We start from the raw sequence: 23,236 nt of genomic DNA, 5'->3' as shown, positions 1-23,236 counted from the left end.
ATTATTCTAAATAAGCGTTGTTCTTATGATTCGTAAGTTCTCGTTTTTATTTTTATTACGTGTGACTTATATTTTGTTACTTTCGTTCTACCGTTTATATCATCACGCTACATGAATTTGTTATTTTACTTTCAGTTTTTTATTTCTTCAACACTCTGTACAACGTAAAAAGAATATTTTTAAATAAATTTTATAATAAGATGTGATACATAAATTACGTGCGTGAATTTTAAAGAAAGAATATACCTACCAAAACGAAAAAAGAAACAAAAAAATTTAGAGAAGAGAAAAATATTTAATTAGTTATGTTTTTTAAAAAATAAAGAAAAAGAACATGGGTTATTCACAAGTATTATAATAGACTGTACGATAGTATAGATTAAACGCAACACCCAATTTATGTTGGCTTTTCCCTACTACTTCCACCGCCCCCTTCTCAGCTGAAATTCGCCGTTAAACACCAAAAATATGGACTTTCAACACCCTAACCAGCGCTACATGAGGCCTCCTCCGCCACTCCCACCGCCGTCCATGGCGGATCCCCACCACCAGCCTCCTCCGCCGATGCAGCAACAGCAGCAGCAGCCACATCCTCCCCAGGGCTCCACCTGGTTCTCCACCCAATTCCAGTATCACCATCCCTCGCAGCAGTCTCCGTCTCCCCCGCCGCCTCACAACCAGTGGGGTCCACCTCCTCACTCCGATCATCTCCCCCCTCCTCCTCCTCCTCCACCGCCTTATTCTCACAATCCTTATTCTCTTCACAACCAGTACCCTCCTCTTCCTCTTCCCCCTCGGCCTCACCTACCTCCTCCTCCTCATCCTCATCCTCATTCTCATTCTCAGATCCCCCAATCTTATCCTCACGTCAACCAGGTAATATACAATCAATCATCTCTCGTTCTATTTGTGTTTCGCATTAGGTTTGATGCTTGTTTTGGTTCATCAGCCCCCTAGGGTTCTGATTTTCGTTATTGTATTTTATCTTTGAAAGCTGTTGTTTGTTTTGATAAATTAGTTTTGAGAGGTGATATCAGATTTTGAGAGATTGATTAAGCATTTTTTGAGGTTAGACTGTGGCAAGGGTTGCCATTTTTGCATCAATTTGTTGACAAATATATACCCTTTTTGATAATTTGTTAGTATTTTTTGAATCATTCAGTTGCTTTACCGCATTTAGGCTCCGTTCGGATGGAAATAAACAAGTTTTGGAAAGTGAAAGTAGCATAAAGTGAAGTGAATGAAAGAAAATCAAATTTTCTTAAAAAGATTATGTTAATGGTGATAACCTTAGTATATTAGATCTTTTGAAGTTGTAATTGTTATAGTATTTCTTTTAAGGAAGATGCGATATGTATATATGTTTCTTTTATTTTATGTAAGACGTGCTTTGTATGTACCCTAATCCTTGGTAAATTGGTAATTGATGATGGGCTGCGAAATGCTTCATATGTGAACCAATCATTAATTTGTGAATGCTTATAGGACTGGGGCAATTCAAATTGGGGTCATCATCAAGGCTGGGAGTACCCAGGTAAGTGTAGAAATGTGATTAAGTTTTGGAGAATGCTTTGTCTATATTCTTCTGAAGTTGATAATTTTATTTCCCTTATTCTCATTCTTAATCTTTTTGTTACCAAATATTTGTTCTTATTTTTTACTGCTTGATTAATCTGCCAGTAGATTTATCATACTTCTCCCCTTTTTACCTGTAATTCCTAGGATAGGAACTCACTCACTGTTCAATGTGTGAATTCCAATGCTTTTCCCACAATATATTGTGATTGTGATTCTTCTGAATATAGGTTGATGTAGATTACATACATATTTTTCTAAATTTTCTGGTTCTACATGCCATGTGGAGTCCTACCTACCTTCTAGAATTGTTGTGGGTTGAATATGGTATTGTGTTCAAATTTGAAGGAAGACCCAATTGTATTATATTATTTGGAAATAGCTATTTTGGCCAATTGCAAATTTTGTCAGATGCTTCCTCTTTTAAATACTTCTTTTTTTCCTCCACCATCACTCCATCGCCAACATAAAAAGAGAGGACAAACTAATGGCTTCTTTGAAATAAATTATAGTGTATGAAACCACTAGGACGATCATAAACAGTTCACCCCAATGAAAGGGTGAACTACTCCAAAAGTTGCATCTTTATGGTCAGGCTATGCGCTTCTTGCTTGGAGTCCCTCATAGTAAGAATTATCTAATTGAGAAGTCTCATTTGTATTTGTTGGAGCACTCGTATGAATTTAATATCATGATGCTTCTTATGTCGGCCTCCACCTTCTCTCTGTTTTGATTTTTTTTGTTATTTCCTTAAAGAAAACTGCTATATGCCTGTGCATCCTTTCATCTTGTATTGTAATCACTCTGCTGAGTTTTCAATGATGGCAGCCCAGAACAATGAAGAAGATTGGGCTGCCAAGGCCAGAGCGTGGGCAGCTGCCAAAGTTGCAACAGATACTCATCATCCACAGTCACAGTTCACGCCAAATGGCAGACCGGAAGAACTGAGTCATTATCACGATCAGTATCCACAAAATGTTGATGTTCATTATGCAGATGCTCCTCAGCCGTCCCACCTCGCGTCAAGCTATCAACAGTATCCTGCTCCAGCTGCACCTCCACACAGGCCACCTGACTTTCATGTACATGAGTCTGCATCCATCAGTACCGGTCAATCTTCGTATGTTCCGGATGGGCATTTTCATTTCACCAGTAGAGATGGAACTTTGGCGAGAGATTCAAATGCTGTATATCGTCATCAAGAATTTGGACCTACAAGCCCATTGGTTCACCAGCAGGAGGTACCTTCTAGTTATTCTTCTGTTACAGGTAATAATTCACTTGGCATTTTGTGAAGCTCACGCTCAATAACCGCTTCTATAGAGCTTGACTTTAGTAATGAACTTGATTTATAATTGTGTCCAAAGTTACATATGGGTCTTTATAAACCCTGTAAACTTATTTAAGTTGGCATTTTTGTTGAGCCATTGTGGAGATGCAAGTTTATCATTTTATGAGCTTCAGGCCTCTAGAATATGCACAATACCAGATCTGTTTGTGAATGTCTGGGAAGAAATAATTTACCATTTGGAATTGTCTATTTTCATATTTAAGGCACCTATATTATATAGAAGGTTTTTAAGGTCTGAAAATTGCTCTTTTTTTGCTGTCATCATCTGTGAGATATCTGCTTGTGACAGGTTCTAAGTCTCAACACTGCAGAGACAAGGTTGTTGCTTTCTAGTCGTTCACTTCCTCTGTTGCCTCTCAAAAATGGATGTTTGCTGTTGGCTGCCAAATTTTGAAGCTAAGGTGGCCCAAAACAATTAAGTGCTTTGGAGGTGCTTTGGCCAAAGTAGTCCATCCAATGGCTCAAATGAGTTAATAAATCTTTTGATGAGTGTTAAACAGGCCAGCAATGGCTAGATAACTGGCTTTAGCAAGCATTTCACATTGCTATGAAGAGACGAATGGCCTTTTAAAGGCATGTTGGTGACACATGGTTGCTAACTGTGGTTGGTAATGACAAATAGGCTTGTTGAATGACTGACATGGGCCAAAAAGCCCCATATGATCCTTGAATAATGCCAAACAATCATCACTGTCAAAGGGGACTGTAGTTGCAAGCCCATAGCCATCTAAGTTACCTCATTATAAGGTGGCTAAAACTTAAGCACAGCCAGTTGGTAAAAAAATACGAACTCCATTTTCAGATAAGGATGTTTGAGGGAACGATGTTGTATATATAACCTGGTCAGTCCTTGTATTGTCAATTCCTTCAAAATCTATGTAATTAGAAACATTTTTTCCTTAATTTAAATGAATTGTTGTTATTTTGTTGGGAAGGTGGGGAGAAAAGAGGGGGGAATGCTTCTTTTTACCCATGCAGTGACACACTTGCTAGGAAAGATTGTTGAAAAGGCCTTTTGGAGTGGTTCTCACACATATATGTGACTTCAGAATCCATTCAAGATCCCCTCCTGTTCTGTTTCTCATATGTTTCCTTGACAGATTACTTCATTAATGATATAAATTATTTGAACTGGGAAGGAAGGACTGTGTATCAATGTCCTATCTACTATGATTTTTGATATGTTTTCTGCATATATTACTATTTGTAAGAAATATTTTGCTTCTAAAAAGATTAATATAAGCATAAAATTCTTGGTTATGTAATGAACGCATCTGTGGCTGAAAAGAAGGTACTTTAATTAAATGATGTTCTTTTTGGGTTAGACCAGCTCTGGTTTGTTGAAGCCAAATGTCAAAATGAGCCACAAACAACTTGTGCTTTGAAAGTTGACACCTTATTCAATTTATTTATTTTTGTTCCCTCTCTCTCTCTCTCCCCCCTTCTTCTTCACCACAACAAGCTTCTTTTAAATCAGGGTAACAACACCTATCAACTCTACTGCTACAGTCAGAGCAATTTTTTATTTATTTTTGGATTGTTTGGTTGGTTCTTACAATTAGATACTTTGGCTGTCTACATTTCTTGTGTTCAGAAATTTGTGATAAAAGACAATATTTTATGTATATAAAACACACCCTCTCTCCCCCTCTCTATAAGAGAAACCATAAATTGGAATTTATACTGGTGAAAATAATTTTTATATTATGAAATGATTAGCTGTTTGACTGCTTACTCAAATATCAGGTAAAGAAGAGTCTGGAGATCAAAACGAAAAGTTCTATAAGTCACTGCCTTCGTCTATTGCATCAACTCAAGGACAGCACCATCTGCAGCCACCATTTCCTCCAATTGGTAGATCAGTTTCTATGGAGCAGACTCGTTATGCATTTGGCAGCATGTCAGCTGAGCCCATAACTGATCTTAGTGATCAGCCTTTAGATTTTGCACCGAGGTTTAATCGAGACAATGATCCACATTTGCAACCCAGTTATCCTCATACTGATTCAGTGGGACCCTTAAGAGGAGTAGACCCTGTTGCATCTGTTCCTTCTGTTCATAGTTGGACATCCCCAGTTGCAGCTGGGGCAGTTTATCCACCAGTCCCTCCAGTACACCTATCAGGGCAGCAGGTCTTGATTTTTACTTTGAATATTCATGCGATCTTGAGCCTTGATTTAATATGCTAATATTTGTTTCATTATTCATAGTACGATCCTTCAATAGATGCACCCTCATCAATTCCTGGACATTCTGCACCAATATTTGGAAGGATGCCTGGACCAAGCTTCCCGTCTACAATTCCAACTGTTGGTGCACCCTTTGGCATCGGCACAGGAACTGCACTTCATCCAACAACAGGGTTTCCTGGTGATGTATATGGGGTTTCTAGTGTTTCTGAACGCCCTAAAAAGGTATCTGTAGTTTTATACTCCAGCACTGATGTTTAAACAGTTACATAATTGTTCCAGCATTCTGTATTGTGGAAAATTTTCAGGGCTCAGTTCCTAACTGGCTTAGAGAGGAAATAATTAAGAAGAAAGCTGCTATTGGAAGTTCTGCTCTTGAGCATCCCAAAGAGGAAAGTCAATATATTGAAGATGAAAGTGTTGATAAATCTCTAGGGAAAGGTGATCAGGCAGATAGCAAAAGCATTGATTCTTCCAGGTCAACTGAAGAAGAGGATGATGATGAGGTTTTATTTTTCCTGATGATAATTCATTTTGAATACTTATGTTTATGAACATTAGAAAAAGTTTTCCTCAATTTTTCTTTTCTTTTTTTTTTTTGGTAGGGGAGTCTTTCTATTAACTTGGTTATTTAGTTTTGCAGTTCTCTAATTCAACAGACAGTTTCCTGGGTGCATTTCATTTCATTTTGTGAATTGAGCAGCTGTTTATTTTCTCTGTAGGATTATGTGGAAGTAGCCAGAACTGCAGCAATAAACCAGGAAATAAAGCGTGTTCTGACTGAAGTTCTTTTGAAGGTTGCAGCTGGTTAAAAAAATAAAAATTATAATAATAAAAAAAATGATTGTTATATTATTTATCTTTGTGGTTGTTCTGATTTCATGTATTTGAACAGGTTACTGATGATCTTTTTGATGAAATTGCGACAAAAGTTCTTAGTGAAGATGATCTCTCTGTTGAAGGTTGTTGTTATAAGATGCATAGATTATTAATTTCTTCTTTTTAAAATTTGTGGTGCACCTACTGAAATGCGAATATTTTTCTTCCTTTAAATTCCATGTGTATTGTCACTTTTTGTTGTTGCAGTTAAGCACAATGTTGTTGCCCCACCTCGTAAAGTATCACCATCTACTCCAGCTGTTCCAACTCCCAAGGCTTCTGCAAAGGTTCTAATACCAGCCAAAACCAACGAAATTGATACTGAGGATGTTAGTGGGAAATCTACTTCCAGCTCTCCTGGAGATGTATTAGGTCTCGGTAGCTATGCCTCAGATGATGATGAGGATGATGAAATCCCGACTACTGGTATGCCAAATTCTAATGAAGATACCGTTTCTCAGCGGCAAAGCATTAGAAAGCTTTCAGAAGATGTACATGCATTTGAGAATGGCAGTTCAAAAACAGAAGCTGAAAAGAATGACAAAGGTCATACAAATAAGGAGACTGATCCCACCAGTGGGAGTCCAAATGGGGCCTCAATTCATCACAGTGCTGTGCATAGTGAGTTGAGTACTGATTTGGCAGGTAAAAGACCAGCACATGGTAATGTTCAGTCCAGACATTCTTCTAAGATGGTAGCTGGAGTGAGGGAAGATGAAACTGATGTTGATGGTGAGAAAATGCTATACAGTGCCGATCCTTCCTTGTCAAAGGATAGTGTAGGAGAAAAGACAATTATGCAAACTGAACGACTAGTTGAGAATGTTGATGTCAATAAGTCGAGAACAAATGATTCTCAAGATAGAGAAACCAGAAAAAAACCAGATAAGAACGATAGACGTGAAGCTAAGAGGAGTTCTGCTGGGAAAGACTTTGTTAAGGAGGTCGAGAGTGGCAAAGATGGAAGAGACAATAAGGGTGATGAGACTCATAAGAGGCAGGATGAGAGGCATGCAAGAAAGGAACGGACAGATGACCTGAATGGATCGAAAGAAAGAATGAAAGAGCATGGTGTTAAGTCTGTGGAAAGAGCAAAGGATTATGATTCAAGGAAAAAGTCCTCCCATCCTGATGTTAAGGAGGATAGAAAGGAAAATGAGAGAGATAAAAAAGCTAGTGCTAAAGAAGATAGCGATAGAAAAAGAGCACGAAAGGATGACAAGGGAGAAAGAAAACATGGAAGTGAATCAAGCAGACACAAGAGACATCGTTCCTCTTCGATTGGCAGTAGGGGCAGAAACAGCAAGGACAATTCGGTGGTTAGTTATGCCAATGATTCAAGTGATGAACCCTCGGATGATTCTAAAAGGTTGATCCTCAGATTTCTTGTCTCTTCCTCTTTTTGTTATTATTTCATGGACTTCCTCATGTAGTCATGTTCACTTGTATGCTGCAGGAAACTACATTCAAGAAGACGTAATTTATCACCATCGCCTATCAGGTCTAGGAGAAGGTACTCATTTTATCAGGAAATTATTCATTTTCTTTATGTTTCAGTTTTACTACATATACTTGGACATACTTGTAAAAAACAGAAAAAAACATATACTTGGACATAATGTTATTGCCAAATTCGTTTAACTGTTTGTAGCATAATGAGAATAGAATTGGTTCATTTTGTTTTAGGGTAGGCAATTGAACAAATAAGTTGATAGCGTAATATGTGGATTGAGACAACAATTTTTATACTAAACTGAACTCAACAACAATGCTTTTTTCCCAAGTACTTGGGGTTGGTTACATAAATCCTATTTTCCCATTCCACTCTATTGAAGGCCATAGCCTCAGTCAAATCAGGGGCAGAGCCAGGAATTTGATTCAGGGGAGGCATATCAGACATGAGGGGAAAAAAGAAGAAAAAAAATATAAGAGAAAAGAAAAAGAAAAACAAAGAAGAATATATGAGAGAACTATGAAGAGAAAAAATTAGAAAAAAAGTTTGAAGAAGAAAAAGTAGAGTAAGAAGGAAAAGAATGAAAAAAACTTGAGAGATTTTTAGGGGGATAATTTAAAATTATATACATCTATTTATTTTAACAAAAAAAAAATTTAGTGGGCCAGCATGGGCCCGCTCGGGTGGGGGTCAGCTGCCCCCTCTAGGCCCATCTGGCTCCGCCTGAGTCAGATCACATGTCATCATATCTTTCCTTGCTAACTTTACCCATGTTAATTTTGGTCTTTCGGTCTTTCCATTCTTCTAGCACTACCCTCCATGTGAACCATTCACTCTTTTAAAACTGGTGTACATAGTATGGTGGTCACAACAACTTGCTTAGAAAAAATATATATATTTAAGAATATCCAAGAAAAGAGAAATAGGTTCCTTAATTGTTACAAGAAACAGAATGGGCTTCTTTTGACTCCAGATGCGATGCCCAAAAAACAAAGGAAAATAATAATTGCTGAAATTTTTGTTGGTTCCAATAATTGGTTTCTGCAAATTTATTGGGTTAAACATAGATAATAGTTGATACCTGCAGTCTGTAGGATATATGTGTGGTTGATATATTATATCGATTCATTCCTCATCTTTTCTACTGCAGGATATATGTTTGATTGGTTTAGTTAATATATTGATTCATTTTGTATCTTTTTCAATTTCTGTAGATTTTTCCTTCTTTCTTTCTGGTTACATTTCCTTCGAATTTCTGGCTACTGAGCTTTATAGTCTATAAACATAGATGTTGATGTTGTGTGGATAACTGACCAAGCACTGCAACATTTAGTGCCATACTATAAACCTAGGAAGTGCTACATGTCTATTTCAGGGACATGATAGTGTTCGATATGCGTCTTACAAGACATGCTTTGGAGTTTGGACACACCTATATTGTCAGAAACTTGGAAGCATGCGAAAAACCTGTCCAGTCTTTTAAAAGAGCATTACAGGTTAAACAATCACATAGAAATTCCCCTCCTAGTGAGATATTTGAAATCTTCGTGATTAAGGCTGTGTTTGGTATAGTAGGAGGAAAGAGAATAGAAAGGATAACATTAGTTACGATAGAAAAGAAAAGATAGAGTCAACTTCTTAGTGTGTTTGGCTAATTAATGAAGGAAAAGATGGTATTGACCTTGTATTGTTTTGGAAGAGATAATGGAGAGAGAAGAAATGAAATGATTGTTTTATTTTGTGAGTAATAAGGGCAAGAATGGAATCACTTCTGATAGATAACGGAGGCAAAACAAGTACTCCCTCCATCCCATAATAAGTGTTATGTATTGGGAAACCGCTCTGTCCCATAATAAGTGTCATGTATTGGGGAACCGTGACTCACAATTGTGAGTCACGGTTCCCCAATACATGACACTTATTATGGGACAAAGGGAGTAATTACTATTCTTTCCCTTTGATTCCGTTCATCGTAGGAAGGATAATTTTTTTTTTTCTATACAATGGCTTATTGGGCCCTTTCTCCCTCGAAATCCTTCAATTTCTCTCCATTTTTTCAAAACAAACACGGCATAAGGTTTCCCTTCAAATCATTTTCTTTCTTTTCCTCTTGTTTCCATCAAAGCAAATGGGCCCTAAAGCTTTTTAATTTTGCACCTCTATAATGGCATTTGATTTAGTTCATGCATATGCATATCTAAAGGATTCATGCCCGATGATTTATTTGATCCTCTTAGTTAATACGTCAAAATTTCAATTCTTTATCAAGTTTTTTATTGGCTTTGAGATGTATCTTTTGAATTGTTTCAATTATACATTGATTTAACTTAGTTCATATGCAATTTGGAAGGATTTATGCACGTTATTTAGCTATCCACTGAAATGATATGGTTAAAAATTCCTGCATATTGTAATTTTTATTTTTTTATTTTTATATTTAATATTGTTGAAAAGCATAAAACGGAAGCGAAGAGAAATTAAACGAGTAGAACACACCGATATTACGTGGTTCAGCCACTAGGGCTTACATCCACGGCACAAAGAGCCCAAAGGGCTACATCACTTTTATAATACTCTCTCAAATCATATACAATACAATGGTGGAGGCTCCTTTATATAGGAGAAGAAATTATGACAATGGAAAGAATTAGAAAATAGGAAACAAGGAGGATTTTTCTCCATTGATTCCTCTAGTAACACCAAATCTTCAATAATAGAAAACGACATCAATTACTGAAAGATTTTCCTCCACTGATTCCTCCATTAAATCTTCAATACTCCCCCTCGAGTTGGAGCATGAATGCCCAACTTGCCATTGAGATGACGAGTAACAATAATTGTGAATGATGAAAGGGGAAAGAGAGAACACGAAGAACAATGCTACCGAACACACCGGCAGCCCAAACAAGTCGATCAAAATTGTCTGAGTCACTGCAAAGACGAAGACAATGCTACTGAACACACCTGCAGCCCAACCAAGTTAACAAAAGACTACCAAATACACAGCAAAGGTGAGGACAATGCTACCGAACACATTGGCGGCCCAAACAAGTTGATAAAAACTGTCGGAGACACAACAAAGGCGAAAAACATTATTGCCGAACAAATCGGCAGCCCAAACAAGTCACAAATAGCACCAAGAAACCTTTAGCAACATTTCAGATGCTAAGGGAATATCCTAAAATAGGGTCCGAATCTAGGAAGAAAAATTAGGCTCTGATACCATGTTGAAAAGCATAAAACGGAAACGAAGAGGAATAAACGAGTAGAACACACAGATATTACGTGGTTCAGCCACTAGGGCCTACATCCACGGCACAAAGAGTCCAAAGGGCTACATCACTTTTATAATACTCTCTCAAATCATATACAATACAATGGTGGAGGCTTCTTTATATAGGAGAAGAAATTATGAGAATGGAAAGAATTAGAAAATAGGAAACAAGGAGGATTTTTCTCCATTGATTCCTCTAGTAACACCACCAAATCTTCCATAATAGGAAACGACATCAATCATTGAAAGATTTTCCTCCACTGATTCCTCCATTATATCTTCAATAAATATACATTTTTATCACATGCACAACTTGTTTCGATTAGGTCTTGGCACGGAGACAGAGAGAGAGAGAGAGAGAGGCAGCAAAGTTGTTACTTTTTTAGGAGGAGACATTTGTCGAGTAGGATTTCCTGCTTTTATGCAGACAACACCTGTTTTTTTTTTGGGTTAAACAAGTGAAGTAATACACCTACTCGTATACTTTTCTCTTTTAAATTATAAAAACTTGTTACCTGCACACTTGTACTTATGTTTCTATGATGTATGTATACAAAATATATATTTATTGTTTGCTGTGTTCCTTGCTATGTCCTAATTTTATGAGAATTGTCCTGTGGACTAGACTGTGTCATATTCTTGTTTCTTAGCTGCAAACATAAAGTGACTATGGTTACAAGAATTGTTGTTTGTGTTTGTGTATTTTCGTATGCACTATTTAAGAGGTTCTTTAGATGTTCCTTCAGAGCTTTTGTTTATTTCAATTTCCAATTGAAACACCACATAGCGCAGCCATGCAGCAAGGAATGCTCAGAATTGTCAATTCCTTGTATCATTATGTCGTTGTGGGTATTTAACGATATCTGCTTTACATACACATCATTTATAGAAATTCTTTATTATCCATCTTGTGCTCTTTATAAGTGAATGTTAAATCCTAATCGTGGTAGTTGACCATTTTTGTTCTTGTAATAAATCTATATCTCTGTGTATGATGGCTGTGTCATATTCTTGAGGAAGAAGAATGTCCATGATGCTAACAACTTGCATATGGATTGTTTTGAGAAAAGATGATTGCATATGAGCCTCTTGAACTACACTTCATATGTCATCCTTTGGTGGAGCCCCATTTGAAAATTCAGTCACGTAGGATCAGCAAAACTGTTCATCTGGAGTTTTTAGTGATTGTGACCTCTTGTCCTGTCACTTTGTTGTGGTACACAACAGGAACATATGTCCAACCTGATGGCTGGGGTCTGTTTTGGGGGCTGAATGTTGGCAAAACGGTTGTGACAAACCAAACGCCATCACATGTTTTCTTCCTCAGAAAAACAGTTTCATTGTTAATGATCCAGAGCCACCTGGACTCTTTCAAAAAGAGCATATGGTGGAGGGATTTGTCTTCCATACTTCTATCACATTTTAATTTTTGTATGGATGGAATCGTGTGGTACTGGCCAATGCATGAGCTCGTCTCTCTGCTCTTGCATATGGTTTCATTCTTGATAATTCCTTAATTACAGAGCTTTGTCTAGAATATAAATGATTAGACTTTGAATATGTAACCAAAGAAGTTAAAACATGTAGCCTTTGATATATACAATGACTTAAACTGATCAATAATTAGTCAAATTCTAAAAATGTTCGTAATTCGTCATGAAATTCATGAGTTACTATAGTCTTGTTTGAAAGTTTCCTATAAATTGTTACTAAAATATCCTATAACAGTTTACTTGTGATTTTTGCTCAAATTATTTTCTGATTTTGATTATCCAATGTTCGTGAGTTGTCATGAAATTCATAAGTTCCTATAGTCTTGTTTGAAAGTTTCCTATAAATTGTTACTAAAATATCCTATAACAGTTTACTTGTGATTTTTTTTTTTTTTTTGATAAATACATTTACTTGTGATTTTTGCTCAAATTATTTTCTGATTTTGATTATCCTTGAGGTCATGAACAATTTGCAATATTTACCTTGACTACTTCTTCAGCCCTTGTTAGCAGTGGTTCTTTTTACACTTTGTTGTGAGGCCTCCACTCTAATTCTAGACACACATCTGAAGGATGTTGTAGTATATGCTATTGGATTTATTAATTTATTTTTTCCCTATTTGAAACTCGCACATCCACTTTATTCCTATAGGGACTTGAACCCTCGACCTTCTACTTTGGAAGGTGAAGAAGTGCCACCAGGTTATAGCTTATAACCCTTCTAAAGTGTTGGTATAACACCTAAAAAGAGAGAGTGGGGTTCAGAAAAGGAAAATACTTACTGAAAAATATAAAAGAAAGGAACGTTAGAAATTTATGAAAACTATTTCACTCCAGAGGAACTGTAAGATTCCATTATTTCTTCTTCATCTTGTGACAAATAATTTCTCATTTGATGTCCTGTGGAAGTGAAAAAGGTGAGAAACTCAAGCTGCTCTACATACTAAACTATCAGTTATCAATAGGTTGTGTTTTAAAATTTTACTAGTGCAGGTGCTTAAAACCAGTTTCGTGCATACTTCCTTTTCGACTTGATGTCATTGCTGTATTTTGGTGTGATAGTTAATTCAAATCATTTCTGGCTTGTGTAAGTTTGCACTTGTCGGATGACCACATTAAAGTCGTGATACTTAGACACTGCTGCATGTCTGAAAAGTATATATATATATATAGTTGAATTATGAGAAGGTTATGCTATGCTTCAGGGTATGAAGCTTCACCTGATGATGCATTTTGTCTACTTACGTGCATGTTTTTGAATTTTACTGGATACTAGGCATCATGATTTCATCAATCTTTGAAATCTTTTTTCATTTTGTACTAGTTTCACATTTATAATTGAGAATTCTTTGAATTCTTTATAGTTGAAGTAGTGAATTTGATGGCTTGAGACCTAGACTCATTCATTTGGTTTTCTTTAACTTGATGGCTTGAGACCTAAGTATGCGTTTGGTTATTTTTTAATGCTTTACTTGGTCAAATTACTTTCCATAATATTAATGACATAATGGTAGCGGAGTAAGACATTAAAGGGAACATCCATGATGCATGTGCTCCTTGCCATTCACCTACTGAAGTTCCTCTAATGTTGCTAAGTGGCGTCAATTTTAGGTGAAGACACACCAAAAACACCAAGTGGCGTCTCCTTTTAATATAAAAGAATAGATTTGTTTTGGGTATGATATATTGGTAAAGTGGGTGTATCCAAGTATATTTCAATACCTGTTAAGTCTTTTGATGATTTAGTTGATAATGGCGTGGTTGGGCCATGATACCATTTTCATGTTCTTAAGTTGCTTTGATGATTTTGTGATCTCATTAGCATAATCAATCAAGCTTATGTTCAGTCATATGAAAAGTATTTTTTGTGTTCAGTGATATTTTTATATTCATGCTGACATCTTCTTGTGGATTGATTTTGTATAACTTGAGATTTGATTTGTAATCTCATTGTCCAATCAACTAATCATCTTCCTTTTTCTTCTTTTCTTTTTTTCTTCCTTTTTTTTTGGAAATTTTGTACGTTAATGTATAGTATCTTTCTGAACTCTCTAGTCATCCCAACAGAATCCTTAGCTTCAACGTGCAGCTAATTGCCTGAATTTTTTTTTTTTTTTTTTACTTTCCCTTCTTTGAAGAAATTGTCTTGATTCCTGTGTGTATGTTGATGTTAGTTTGTGGTATTTAGTCATAGATGCTCTTGTATCTTATCAGAAGCAGCGTAATTTATGCCAACAGGCCAGTTCTTATAAAGCTTGACTTTATAGAAGGCTGAGCATTCTTCTCCCAAAATATATAATTTCAACTCATTGGCTTAGTATGGGGTGTTTTCATTTCTAGACAAGTTTCGCGGTCTCCACATAGCAGGCATTCTCAGCGCAGGCATTCTCCCTACTCTTCTCTTGAGACCACCAGGTATGTTGCGACACGGTCTGAAAGATTATGATTATGTTGATGTTTTTGAGACGTAACCATCCATCATCATTACAATAAGAAAGTCAGGTGAAAGCATAAGGTCCTAGATTTTGGCCCACAAATATTTCATATTTTATAGACTGTTCCATTCTAATTGCAGGGGAAGGAGGTCGAGATCCAGGTCACCTGTTCGCCGGCATAGGTGATGGGAAAGAACAGTGTCTTGACATGATGCAAACTTAGAAATGCTAGAGATTCGTTTCTTTGTTGATTGCAACGAAATGGAGGCCTCACATGTGCGCCCCTATAGCATTCGAGTAATAGAGCGATTTCAATGTCAAATTGCTGCTGTTGAGGAAAAGAAGGGTTCGCGGGCATTTTGGTTTTGATGTCAGATTGGTGCTGTTTAGAAAAAGAGGGTCCCGTGTGCATTTTAATTGCAAGGATAAAGGCTTGGAATGTACATTCAAGGCAACGCGATGATGCTTGTAGCTTGTATCTGGACGTTGACATTCTTGTTGAAGTTTGTATGTTCTGCATTGACAGTTCTTTTTTCTTTTTTGGGATTTTCTTTATTTTATTTTATTTTTTGTTCTGTAGTTTCTTCTTTACTTCTCTCGCCAACTTTCTTTCACGTGGTAGTGTGAGAGAGAGAGGGTGTCCTTGTACGGATAAAGTTCAATGTCTTGCAGATATAGTGGCCGCTGTTTGTGTGGAAGGCAAGAAAATGGTTTGAACCAGCAACTCTGGTTCAACTTTTTAAGTTTAGGTGCATAATAAGACTGTACTTCTGAGTTCTTGTTGCCATAAATTCATGCCAGTATATCAGAATTCGATTGGCAGTCCCGACATTTCGTACCTTGACAATCTATGTGCAATTTGATCCGAGGTGGATACTTTAGTTTTCAAGTACCAAAACCCCGAGGAAGAAAAACAGCCGTTTTTGGCTATGCTTAGTTGGACTGCGGTGTGATTTAATTGATATGTGTGTGTATGCATATCTACATATATACATCTACGTATATATATGTTTTGGCATGAAGTTCTTGTTACTACTCGCATAACTGGTGTTTTTGGGAAACTATGAACTTTAGTGTTATGTGAGGGTGCTACAGCCTATTCTTCCTTTACGACGAAGCTGAGAAAAGGTGAAGGTGATCCTGGCACTGCTTCTTGTGAGTAAATAACCAAATGTTAGGCGGAATTTCATGTAACGTGGGTTGTTAAGGTGGTTCTCTGTGTTTTTCATTTTGATTTTATCTCAAGGGGTACTGAATGATAGTTGCACACTCATTCATACAAATTCTTGTGAGCAGGTGATGCTTTCACACTCCCCTGCTCTCGTGCTTCTGCTACTGTTCTCTCATGGTACTTGCTTCCGCTCCGTTCTTACTTTGTATGACTTATTTTTGCCGCCCCTCTAACTGGACGGACACTCTGCCTCTCCTTCTATCTTGGTTTAATTACACGAAATCTGGTGTCAAACATAAAGAAATCAATGTTGACTTGATGCAACATGGTGAGTTGGGGTCTCTTTGTGCCGAAGGCTCGTATCACCAACGTTTCAAGTCTTAGAGCTTGTATCACCAACTTCTCAAGTTTTGGAGTTACATACTACGCCGCAGGAGATGTTACTATTATGATTATTATTATTTGTAAGCGACACGCTTACGTTTTGCTATGCTGAATAGTCCCCAAAAAATAACAAGAAAAAATGATATGTATTTTTGGCAGTCTAAGGTTGATGTCATAATAATACGAGTAAAACAGGGCGTTGTCTGACAATTTTGAGATGACCCTACTCTTCAACTGCAATTCACAATGTATCTCAAAAACTGTACACTCCAAAGAAACACGTCTCTGGGTTCAACCTCATATTATTTCTTCTCTCACAATGTGCGTCGTTCGTATCATAGCTCAAATAAACCATTAAACAACTAGAGTTGTTCGTCTGTCAAACTTAACAATTAGAGTTGTTCGTCTGTCAACACAGTAACTTTTCATAGATGAACTGATCTCACAAAGCAACCAATTTTTTTACTGACATTTCAAAACGGTATTAAAAAAATGTCATTTTTGTACAATTCTCTTTCCTCCACCATTCTGATTTAGAGAGCAATTTTCCATTCATTATTCAAATCTATAAAGAAGTGTTGAAATGGTGACTTCAATGCGCACTGACGTTTGCATGACGCCAAACCTCACATGTCTGACACCCTTCGCGGCGGCGTTCTTTGTGGTGGAGGTGGTGGGGTTGGCACCACGTCTCCCTTACCTACTTTCCGTTAAAGTTCCCCTCTCTCACTTTTAAATATAAATCAAACCCATACTCATTCCATTCTCTCTTTCAGCAAGAGGAAAAAAATGAAAGTTTCTTCTCTATCCTCTCCCTTCTGCTACAACAAAAAGGTCATCATTTCAAACCATTTTCATCTTTTTGGTTATATGTATATAAAATATTCATATTTATTTAGTATTTATATTGTTCTTGATTTACAGGCATTTCAAGCTGTTCTATGGTGGGTTTGGCTAGTTGGGCTTCTCTTGATTGGTGTCTCCTTCTATGCCACTCAGAAGTTGCCTTCTTCTCTTACTGATGATATCAAAAACCCCAAAGCTTTTGAAATTGGTTTTGGTGATTTGGGTAGTCCAAAGATTACCATATTTACAGCTCCCAGACCTTTCACTGGTTCAGATGGGGCAAGGCAGTCTCTGGCTGTGAAATCATGGCTTGGTTTGTCCCCTGATATCACTGTTGTTCTGTTCAGCCAAGACCCCTCTGTTGTTTCTTTTGCAGGTGCTCTTGGTTCTAGGGTTTCGGTCGAACCCAATATCGATTTCACGTAAGGACTTAAGCTTGTTCTTGAATTCTTTGCTAAGCATGTTATGGAGGGTCATTCTTATTTGATAATTTTGATTTTAGACTGTTAGATTAATCTGATTAAAGTTATTGGTTAAAGACAAATGCTTTAATTGTGAGGCTCTTAAATGTGTTGTTTTGATTGAGAAAAAAAAAAAAGGCATATTAGTGCAGTCGTTAAAAATTATGTATAGCATGTCTGTAATACTTTTTACCTGTTGTTCACAAGATTGGGGATTTGCAATCCAGAAAGAGACTACATTTCGTTATTGAAAGACATAATTGAAATTTTCAATTTTGTCACTCGGATAAAAGACAGACTTTAAGGTCGCACCAATGGAAAGGGCTGTGCTGGAACATCCAGCATAATGTCTAAGCAACAAAAACATCTCTGAAAATATCACCAGATAAACATTAGTTTCTTTGATTTTGCTTAATTTGGCAATAAATTTAAATGTTAATAGCAGTTCTCTATACATGACGACTTTCATCTGGTCTTGCATTTGAATGGAAAAGTTGTTGCCTCTACGCTTATAAATATCATGATTTATTTTGTATATGTGATAGTGATAGCGTTCACTTGAATGGAGTCGAACTCACATGATAATGAAAAGTTTGCCCTAGTTGTCAATCTGGTAGCATTTTATACTCAGACCATCAGATGGTCATTGGTCAATCTACCTGATGGTTTAAACATTGTAACTCAATATATGTTAGTATTACCTTTTTCAACTAGCTAATTGGTGGGCCCTTTTTTTTTTTTTTTTTTTTTTCATTTGTCTTTTTATTTGTCCATCAATTAGCAGACAAGAAATTATGATTGATAACTAGTAAATTTTTTAAAAAAAAATCTTTCTAGACCGTGTAGCTCCCTACGCATGGATGAGAGAATGGATGGGCTGATTTTATTTGCTCACAATGTATTGTCATAATTTGAAATAACAGATGATGGTGCATAGAGATTAAGGATGAGGTATTATAAAGCTTGAGAACATAAAGTAGATACGTTTTACAATGATATGAAAGAAGTTGATGAAGAAAGAATTTGAACTAGTGTTATTGAAGAACTATATAGTTACTGCTTAGTAGTATTTTGGAGTTCATTCATCACTGCTTCCACTTGAATATATAGAGATAATTCCTTGTATGCCTTGGTTTAATCTAAAATTTTATTCTGGAAATGTAACCATTGAAGATGTTGGATGAACTGTGCTTGTTACCATGTACATAATGCAAAATCAAAATGTTTGAGAGGCTACATGATCTTAGACCAACTTGACACAACGTCTACTTGAAAGAAGCTGTGATTAAATGTGATGTGTTGCTGCTTTGTTGGTGTCTTATAAAAATAATTAAAATATTTTTGCTGAATTTAAAAGGGGAACCAACTAATCCACAAGTATTCTGATCCATGTCCATTTCTGTTTAGGTTCATGAATACCCCATTTTTTCATTCAATGGTTGCAAGATCACAGGCATCCACATCAGATATTTCTGTTCTGATCGATCCTGAAACCATTCTTTTGGCAGACTTCATTACCACTCTGAATTATGCTTACAAACTTGACAGAGATTGGCTCCTCGTTGCTTCGTCGCGGTCTACTTCCTACTACCCATTTCACTTGGATGCAGATGGGAAACAATGGTTAGCGGAGGATGGTAAACGGATTAAAACCCAGAAGGTATGAAGGAACCTAATAAAGATTTGGAGTAGATGGCTCATTGGACAACATCTATTAAAACTGAACTCTATTCCACCAGTTGCAGGGGATTCTTGCTCACATTTGGCAATGGAAACGTTGTGAAGGGAGGATGCTTATGGCATGGAACAACGGGGATATTCCTTTACATACTGGAGTCCTCCCTCCTTTCTTGTATGGAAAGGGGCTCCACTACCATTGGGTCATTAATGAGGCCTTGTCGTCTGATTATAGGTTTGTATTTGACGCCAGTTTGACCACATCAAATTTCTATCTCCAAGATCTAGATCATGGGTCTCATCAATTGGTTGAAGGTTCTGACATTTCAGATATTGGAAAGACAAACTGGGAGAATGTGGGGAATTCCCATCTGGGGGTGCTGTATGGATCATTGTATTTCCATGAAGCTAATTATTCCAACTTGGTTAAATTCTTTAAGTGCGATGGCCAATATGTTTTTGTGAACACAGCAGAAAACATTGTTTATCCATTGGGATACCAGAAATCAGTTAGCTTAAGGAGTAGAAAAATCTCAGGATTTGGGAGAAGTTTTAGATCACTTAATGGAATTAGAGATTGCTCTGTGAAGGACCAGTTGAAGTCCTCAACATCTTTATCTCTTCCATTCTCTTTAGAGTTGCTCCTTTCAATGCTTGCAGACCAGAATAAGACAATCGTGCTAGCAATTGCTGGATATAGTTACAAGGACATGCTCATGAGCTGGGTTTGCAGACTGCGCCACCTGATGATCTCAAATTTTTTGGTCTGTGCTCTTGACCAGGAAATTTATGATTTCTGTGTCTTGCAGGTAATCTGTTCCAATGGCGTTTCTCGTTCTAAATTTCAATTCATATATCAAAAGCCTTAAGGTCTAGATGGCGAATACCTTATTTATCTTGGTTTTGCTTTTCATTGGTCCATTCTTCTTCAATTTAAATCTCTCTCTCTCTGAACTTGGGGTATATTTTCTGCTAGGGCCTGCCTGTTTTCAAGGATTCATTTGCTCCAACCAACGTCAGCTTTAATGACTGCCACTTTGGAACAAAATGTTTTCAGAGAGTGACCAAAGTAAAGTCCAGAGTGGTTTTGCAGATCCTGAAGCTGGGTTACAATGTGCTTTTGAGTGATGTTGATGTATATTGGTTTAAAAATCCATTGCCACTGCTTTATTCTTACGGTAGTGCGGTTCTCGTGGCACAGTCTGATGAGTACAACACCACAGGTGTTTATTCCAAACCTACATTTAAAAACTAATTATTTTTCTGATGGCATTACTATAGCTTTAGATGACCAATTAATGAAAACGAATGATTAATTAATAGACTGGATGAGTAGGAGCATTAGCTCCATCTCCTTGATTTTGGTTAATCCGTTCTTATTTGATCTTTTTTCCTTTTTGCATAAAAGTAGAACATTAATTGATTAGCTTTAGTTTACAAGCACAGGACAATATTTTTGGAATCCTCCATTTGGTTTTCCTTGATAATATGGGGCTAAACTCTAGAACTCCGGTGCTGAAACTCTTGATATCTCATCTGCAGGACCTATAAACTTACCACGTCGCTTGAATTCTGGCTTCTACTATGTTCATTCAGATGGTTCAACAATTACAGCATTGGAAAAGGTGGTGATGCATGCAGCCACTTCCAATCTTTCAGAGCAGCCAAGCTTTTATGACACATTATGTGGGGAAGGTGGGTCCAATCGTGTGGGTGCTAACAGATGCTTCGAACCTGAAACGAAACTGACTGTTCATTTCCTGGACAGAAACCTCTTCCCGAATGGTGCATACCAAGGCCTGTGGGAGGAAAATGATGTGAAAGAAGCCTGTATGAAGAAGGGATGTTTTATTCTCCATAACAACTGGATCAGTGGGAGAAAGAAGAAGCTGGAACGCCAGGTGTTGTCTGGCCTGTGGGCTTATGATATTAGCACAAGGATGTGTTGGCAAAGCTGGCACAAGAACAAATTCAAAAGTTATTTCTGAAACGTAATCGATGCTAGCTAAATTATTTTTTTATGTTCCCTTCATGGCTCACTTTGGATTCCACGAGGAGTAGAAGAGTACAAAGAAAGATGATTCCTTTAGCTGACATAACCTTCCTGCTAACCTTGGATTTATCACTGGCTTTATGTGGAAATAAGCTGGAAAAAGAGAAAGAGAGCCGGCCATGAAATACAAAAGAAATTTAATGGGAAGTTTAGTATATTGATATAGCTTCATATTCCCCATTCCCCGTGACATTGAATTATAATGCATTGTGGGGGTTTTTGGTTGCTGGCCATGCTAGAGAGATGTGTTCATTTGTTGGGCTAGTCCGGTGCATCAACAGGGAATCCAGAAGAAAGAAAGAGTTTGGAAAGGCTGCCATTTCATTGGACTTTAGCGTACAATTGAAGGATATTACTGTAAGGATAATCCATGCAGGTGGGCGAGAAGAGAAGTATCAAAATGCGATTCCTGCATCTCAATTAATGGAAAAATATCCAGGGATGTTTGTTGCTCGGCCACAAGTCTTCAAGAATCCACATGAAGCTGTTTTGGTGGCAGAAGATATGCTGTTGCCTGGTCACAAATATTTCATAATCCCATCTACTACCGTACAGAAACTGAAGCGCAAACACTCACAGAAGGGGAAAGTAAAAGAATCTGCTGAAGACAAAGAAGCAATGTTTGATCAGAAAACTGATTCGGATGCAAGTGTAGATTGGTCAGATGAGTCTGTTTGTTCAGCAAAGGATTTCTCTGTCTCTAAAGAAATGTGGTCTGAATGCGCAGGCAAAACACACCGAAAAGTGAAGAAGGGATTTACACCCCCCATCCAGAATCCAAGAATGTGGAGGGACTTGAGTTGGGAACCCAGCCTAACTTCCATACAAGAGCTCTCTCCATGACTTTCTCCTTTACACAAGACTTGATGGTTCACACTACTGTATCATCTGGTTTGTAAAAACCTTTATGCAGTTGAACCACTTATCTCTGTTTGTCGATAACAGAGAAACCCACATGGGTAAGTTGCTTGAATAAAACTCCTTTTTCACTCTTTTAATTTTTGTGTTCTATTTATGGCCTTGTATTCTAGATTAGAGGACCCGTTTTAATAATTATTGATTCTTTTGGATTATTTTTAATTGTTGGAATTGATTACTATATTTAACTAGTTTTCATTGTTGACTGTCTCAACTATCTTGAAGTTCTATGATTAGTTAGATATACATGAAAGATCGAGGAAGATTCGTTTTGGTCCTATTTAGTATAGATAAGATGTCTTGTTCATCTATCATCACATGATGATTGATACAGTATATATGATTTCACTCAAATTGGTCGAATAAACCTATGATGTGCTTCTCTGGATCCCTGGAAACTCAGAACTAGCAATCTGCATTTGAACCATTCCTGAACCATGTGACACTAGATGCATCAAATGATCTTAAAGTAGTCTTTTTGGTTTATGCGTTTCAAGGAGATGGTGTTCACCTGCCGAGATATGGCATTGCTGGTTCTGTTCACAATTCTAGTTGCAATCCTGCATTCAGAAGAGCAATTTTCTGTTGTTTTAATCATGAATTGGTGTTTCAGAGGTATCAATTGTGTCTCAACACAATGGAGGCCACAATACGCAAGGCAAGAAAGTCTGCAGTGTTGCAGTAAACTTAGATCCAGCATTTTCCATCTACACTAGCAATTGCAATGTCCTATGGCCTTCTAACATGTACCAGTCCTGTTGTAGTTTAGTTTGATGAGCAATTCTCTATAATTCAAGACCTTATACGAGAACCCATTCGAAGAACCAATCCATTCCTACATCATTCTGAACTTAGCATTTGCTCGGGGCTTTCTAACGTGTACCACATCAAACTCTACATAATGCTATTTCCCTTAATGCTGCTCGGATTGCCAGAAAAATTATTTGGGAAGTCTCTGATATACTGGGATTTCAATTATGGATGGCATGGTTGCTTGAGCTGGTTTTCTCAGTGGTTTTTCCTCCTCAGAATGTTAAGGCTGTGGAGTGGACTTTTTTGGTTTTTCTTATTGTCTTA

General features: G+C 37.1%; 3 protein-coding genes across 7 annotated transcripts; all 3 read left to right on the top strand.

Moving 5' to 3' along the window:
• Positions 1 to 232: 232 nt before the first annotated feature.
• Positions 233 to 15,228, top strand: LOC132304267 (nucleolar protein NET1). Of its 5 annotated transcripts, none has more exons than XR_009481557.1 (12): positions 233 to 876; positions 1,486 to 1,534; positions 2,404 to 2,844; positions 4,673 to 5,058; positions 5,137 to 5,340; positions 5,424 to 5,621; positions 5,838 to 5,912; positions 6,011 to 6,077; positions 6,202 to 7,363; positions 7,451 to 7,507; positions 14,429 to 14,629; positions 14,790 to 15,228. XR_009481557.1 is itself a non-coding variant. In XM_059801862.1 (12 exons), the coding sequence occupies exons 1-12, from the start codon at positions 469 to 471 to the stop codon at positions 14,833 to 14,835; spliced, it is 3,168 nt and encodes a 1,055-aa protein (XP_059657845.1). In that variant the 5' UTR covers positions 236 to 468; the 3' UTR covers positions 14,836 to 15,228. The 5 variants fall into 5 exon arrangements, 4 of the variants coding, with proteins under 4 accessions (XP_059657846.1, XP_059657847.1, XP_059657848.1 ...); XM_059801862.1 differs by having other exon boundaries at positions 236 to 876; positions 14,555 to 14,629; XM_059801863.1 differs by having other exon boundaries at positions 14,429 to 15,228.
• A 1,540-nt stretch (positions 15,229 to 16,768) lies between these two features.
• Positions 16,769 to 22,321, top strand: LOC132304268 (beta-arabinofuranosyltransferase RAY1). Its single transcript, XM_059801866.1, has 6 exons — positions 16,769 to 17,038; positions 17,129 to 17,472; positions 18,919 to 19,171; positions 19,251 to 19,997; positions 20,165 to 20,411; positions 20,731 to 22,321. Exons 1-6 carry the CDS (start codon positions 16,994 to 16,996, stop codon positions 21,174 to 21,176), a joined length of 2,082 nt encoding a protein of 693 aa, XP_059657849.1. The 5' UTR covers positions 16,769 to 16,993; the 3' UTR covers positions 21,177 to 22,321.
• LOC132304270 (uncharacterized) lies at positions 21,485 to 22,321 on the top strand. Its single transcript, XM_059801869.1, has one exon. It carries the CDS (start codon positions 21,485 to 21,487, stop codon positions 22,082 to 22,084), a length of 600 nt encoding a protein of 199 aa, XP_059657852.1. The 3' UTR covers positions 22,085 to 22,321.
• Positions 22,322 to 23,236: the final 915 nt, after the last annotated feature.

Source organism: Cornus florida, unplaced genomic scaffold, assembly GCF_030987335.1.
Source record: "Cornus florida cultivar Cherokee Brave unplaced genomic scaffold, ASM3098733v1 CherokeeBrave_3.0.0_Hap2_Chr04, whole genome shotgun sequence".
NCBI classification, from domain to species: Eukaryota; Viridiplantae; Streptophyta; class Magnoliopsida; order Cornales; family Cornaceae; genus Cornus; species Cornus florida.
Note: the sequence above shows the minus strand (reverse complement) of the source record. Positions and strands in the feature narration are given on the sequence as shown.

What these genes read in the sequence shown, in the direction of transcription:
- LOC132304267 (XM_059801862.1), top strand. Translation starts at nt 469, where the DNA reads ATGGACTTTCAACACCCTAACCAGCGCTACATGAGGCCTCCTCCGCCA. An exon ending in TCAAGGCTGGGAGTACCCAG is followed by an intron (nt 1,535 to 2,403) that starts GTAAGTGTAGAA and finishes CAATGATGGCAG; the next exon opens with CCCAGAACAATGAAGAAGAT. An exon ending in CCTATCAGGTCTAGGAGAAG is followed by an intron (nt 7,508 to 14,554) that starts GTACTCATTTTA and finishes TTTCATTTCTAG; the next exon opens with ACAAGTTTCGCGGTCTCCAC.
- LOC132304270 (XM_059801869.1), top strand. Translation starts at nt 21,485, where the DNA reads ATGTGTTCATTTGTTGGGCTAGTCCGGTGCATCAACAGGGAATCCAGA.
- LOC132304268 (XM_059801866.1), top strand. Translation starts at nt 16,994, where the DNA reads ATGAAAGTTTCTTCTCTATCCTCTCCCTTCTGCTACAACAAAAAG. An exon ending in AACGGATTAAAACCCAGAAG is followed by an intron (nt 19,172 to 19,250) that starts GTATGAAGGAAC and finishes CTATTCCACCAG; the next exon opens with TTGCAGGGGATTCTTGCTCA. An exon ending in TGATGAGTACAACACCACAG is followed by an intron (nt 20,412 to 20,730) that starts GTGTTTATTCCA and finishes TCTCATCTGCAG; the next exon opens with GACCTATAAACTTACCACGT.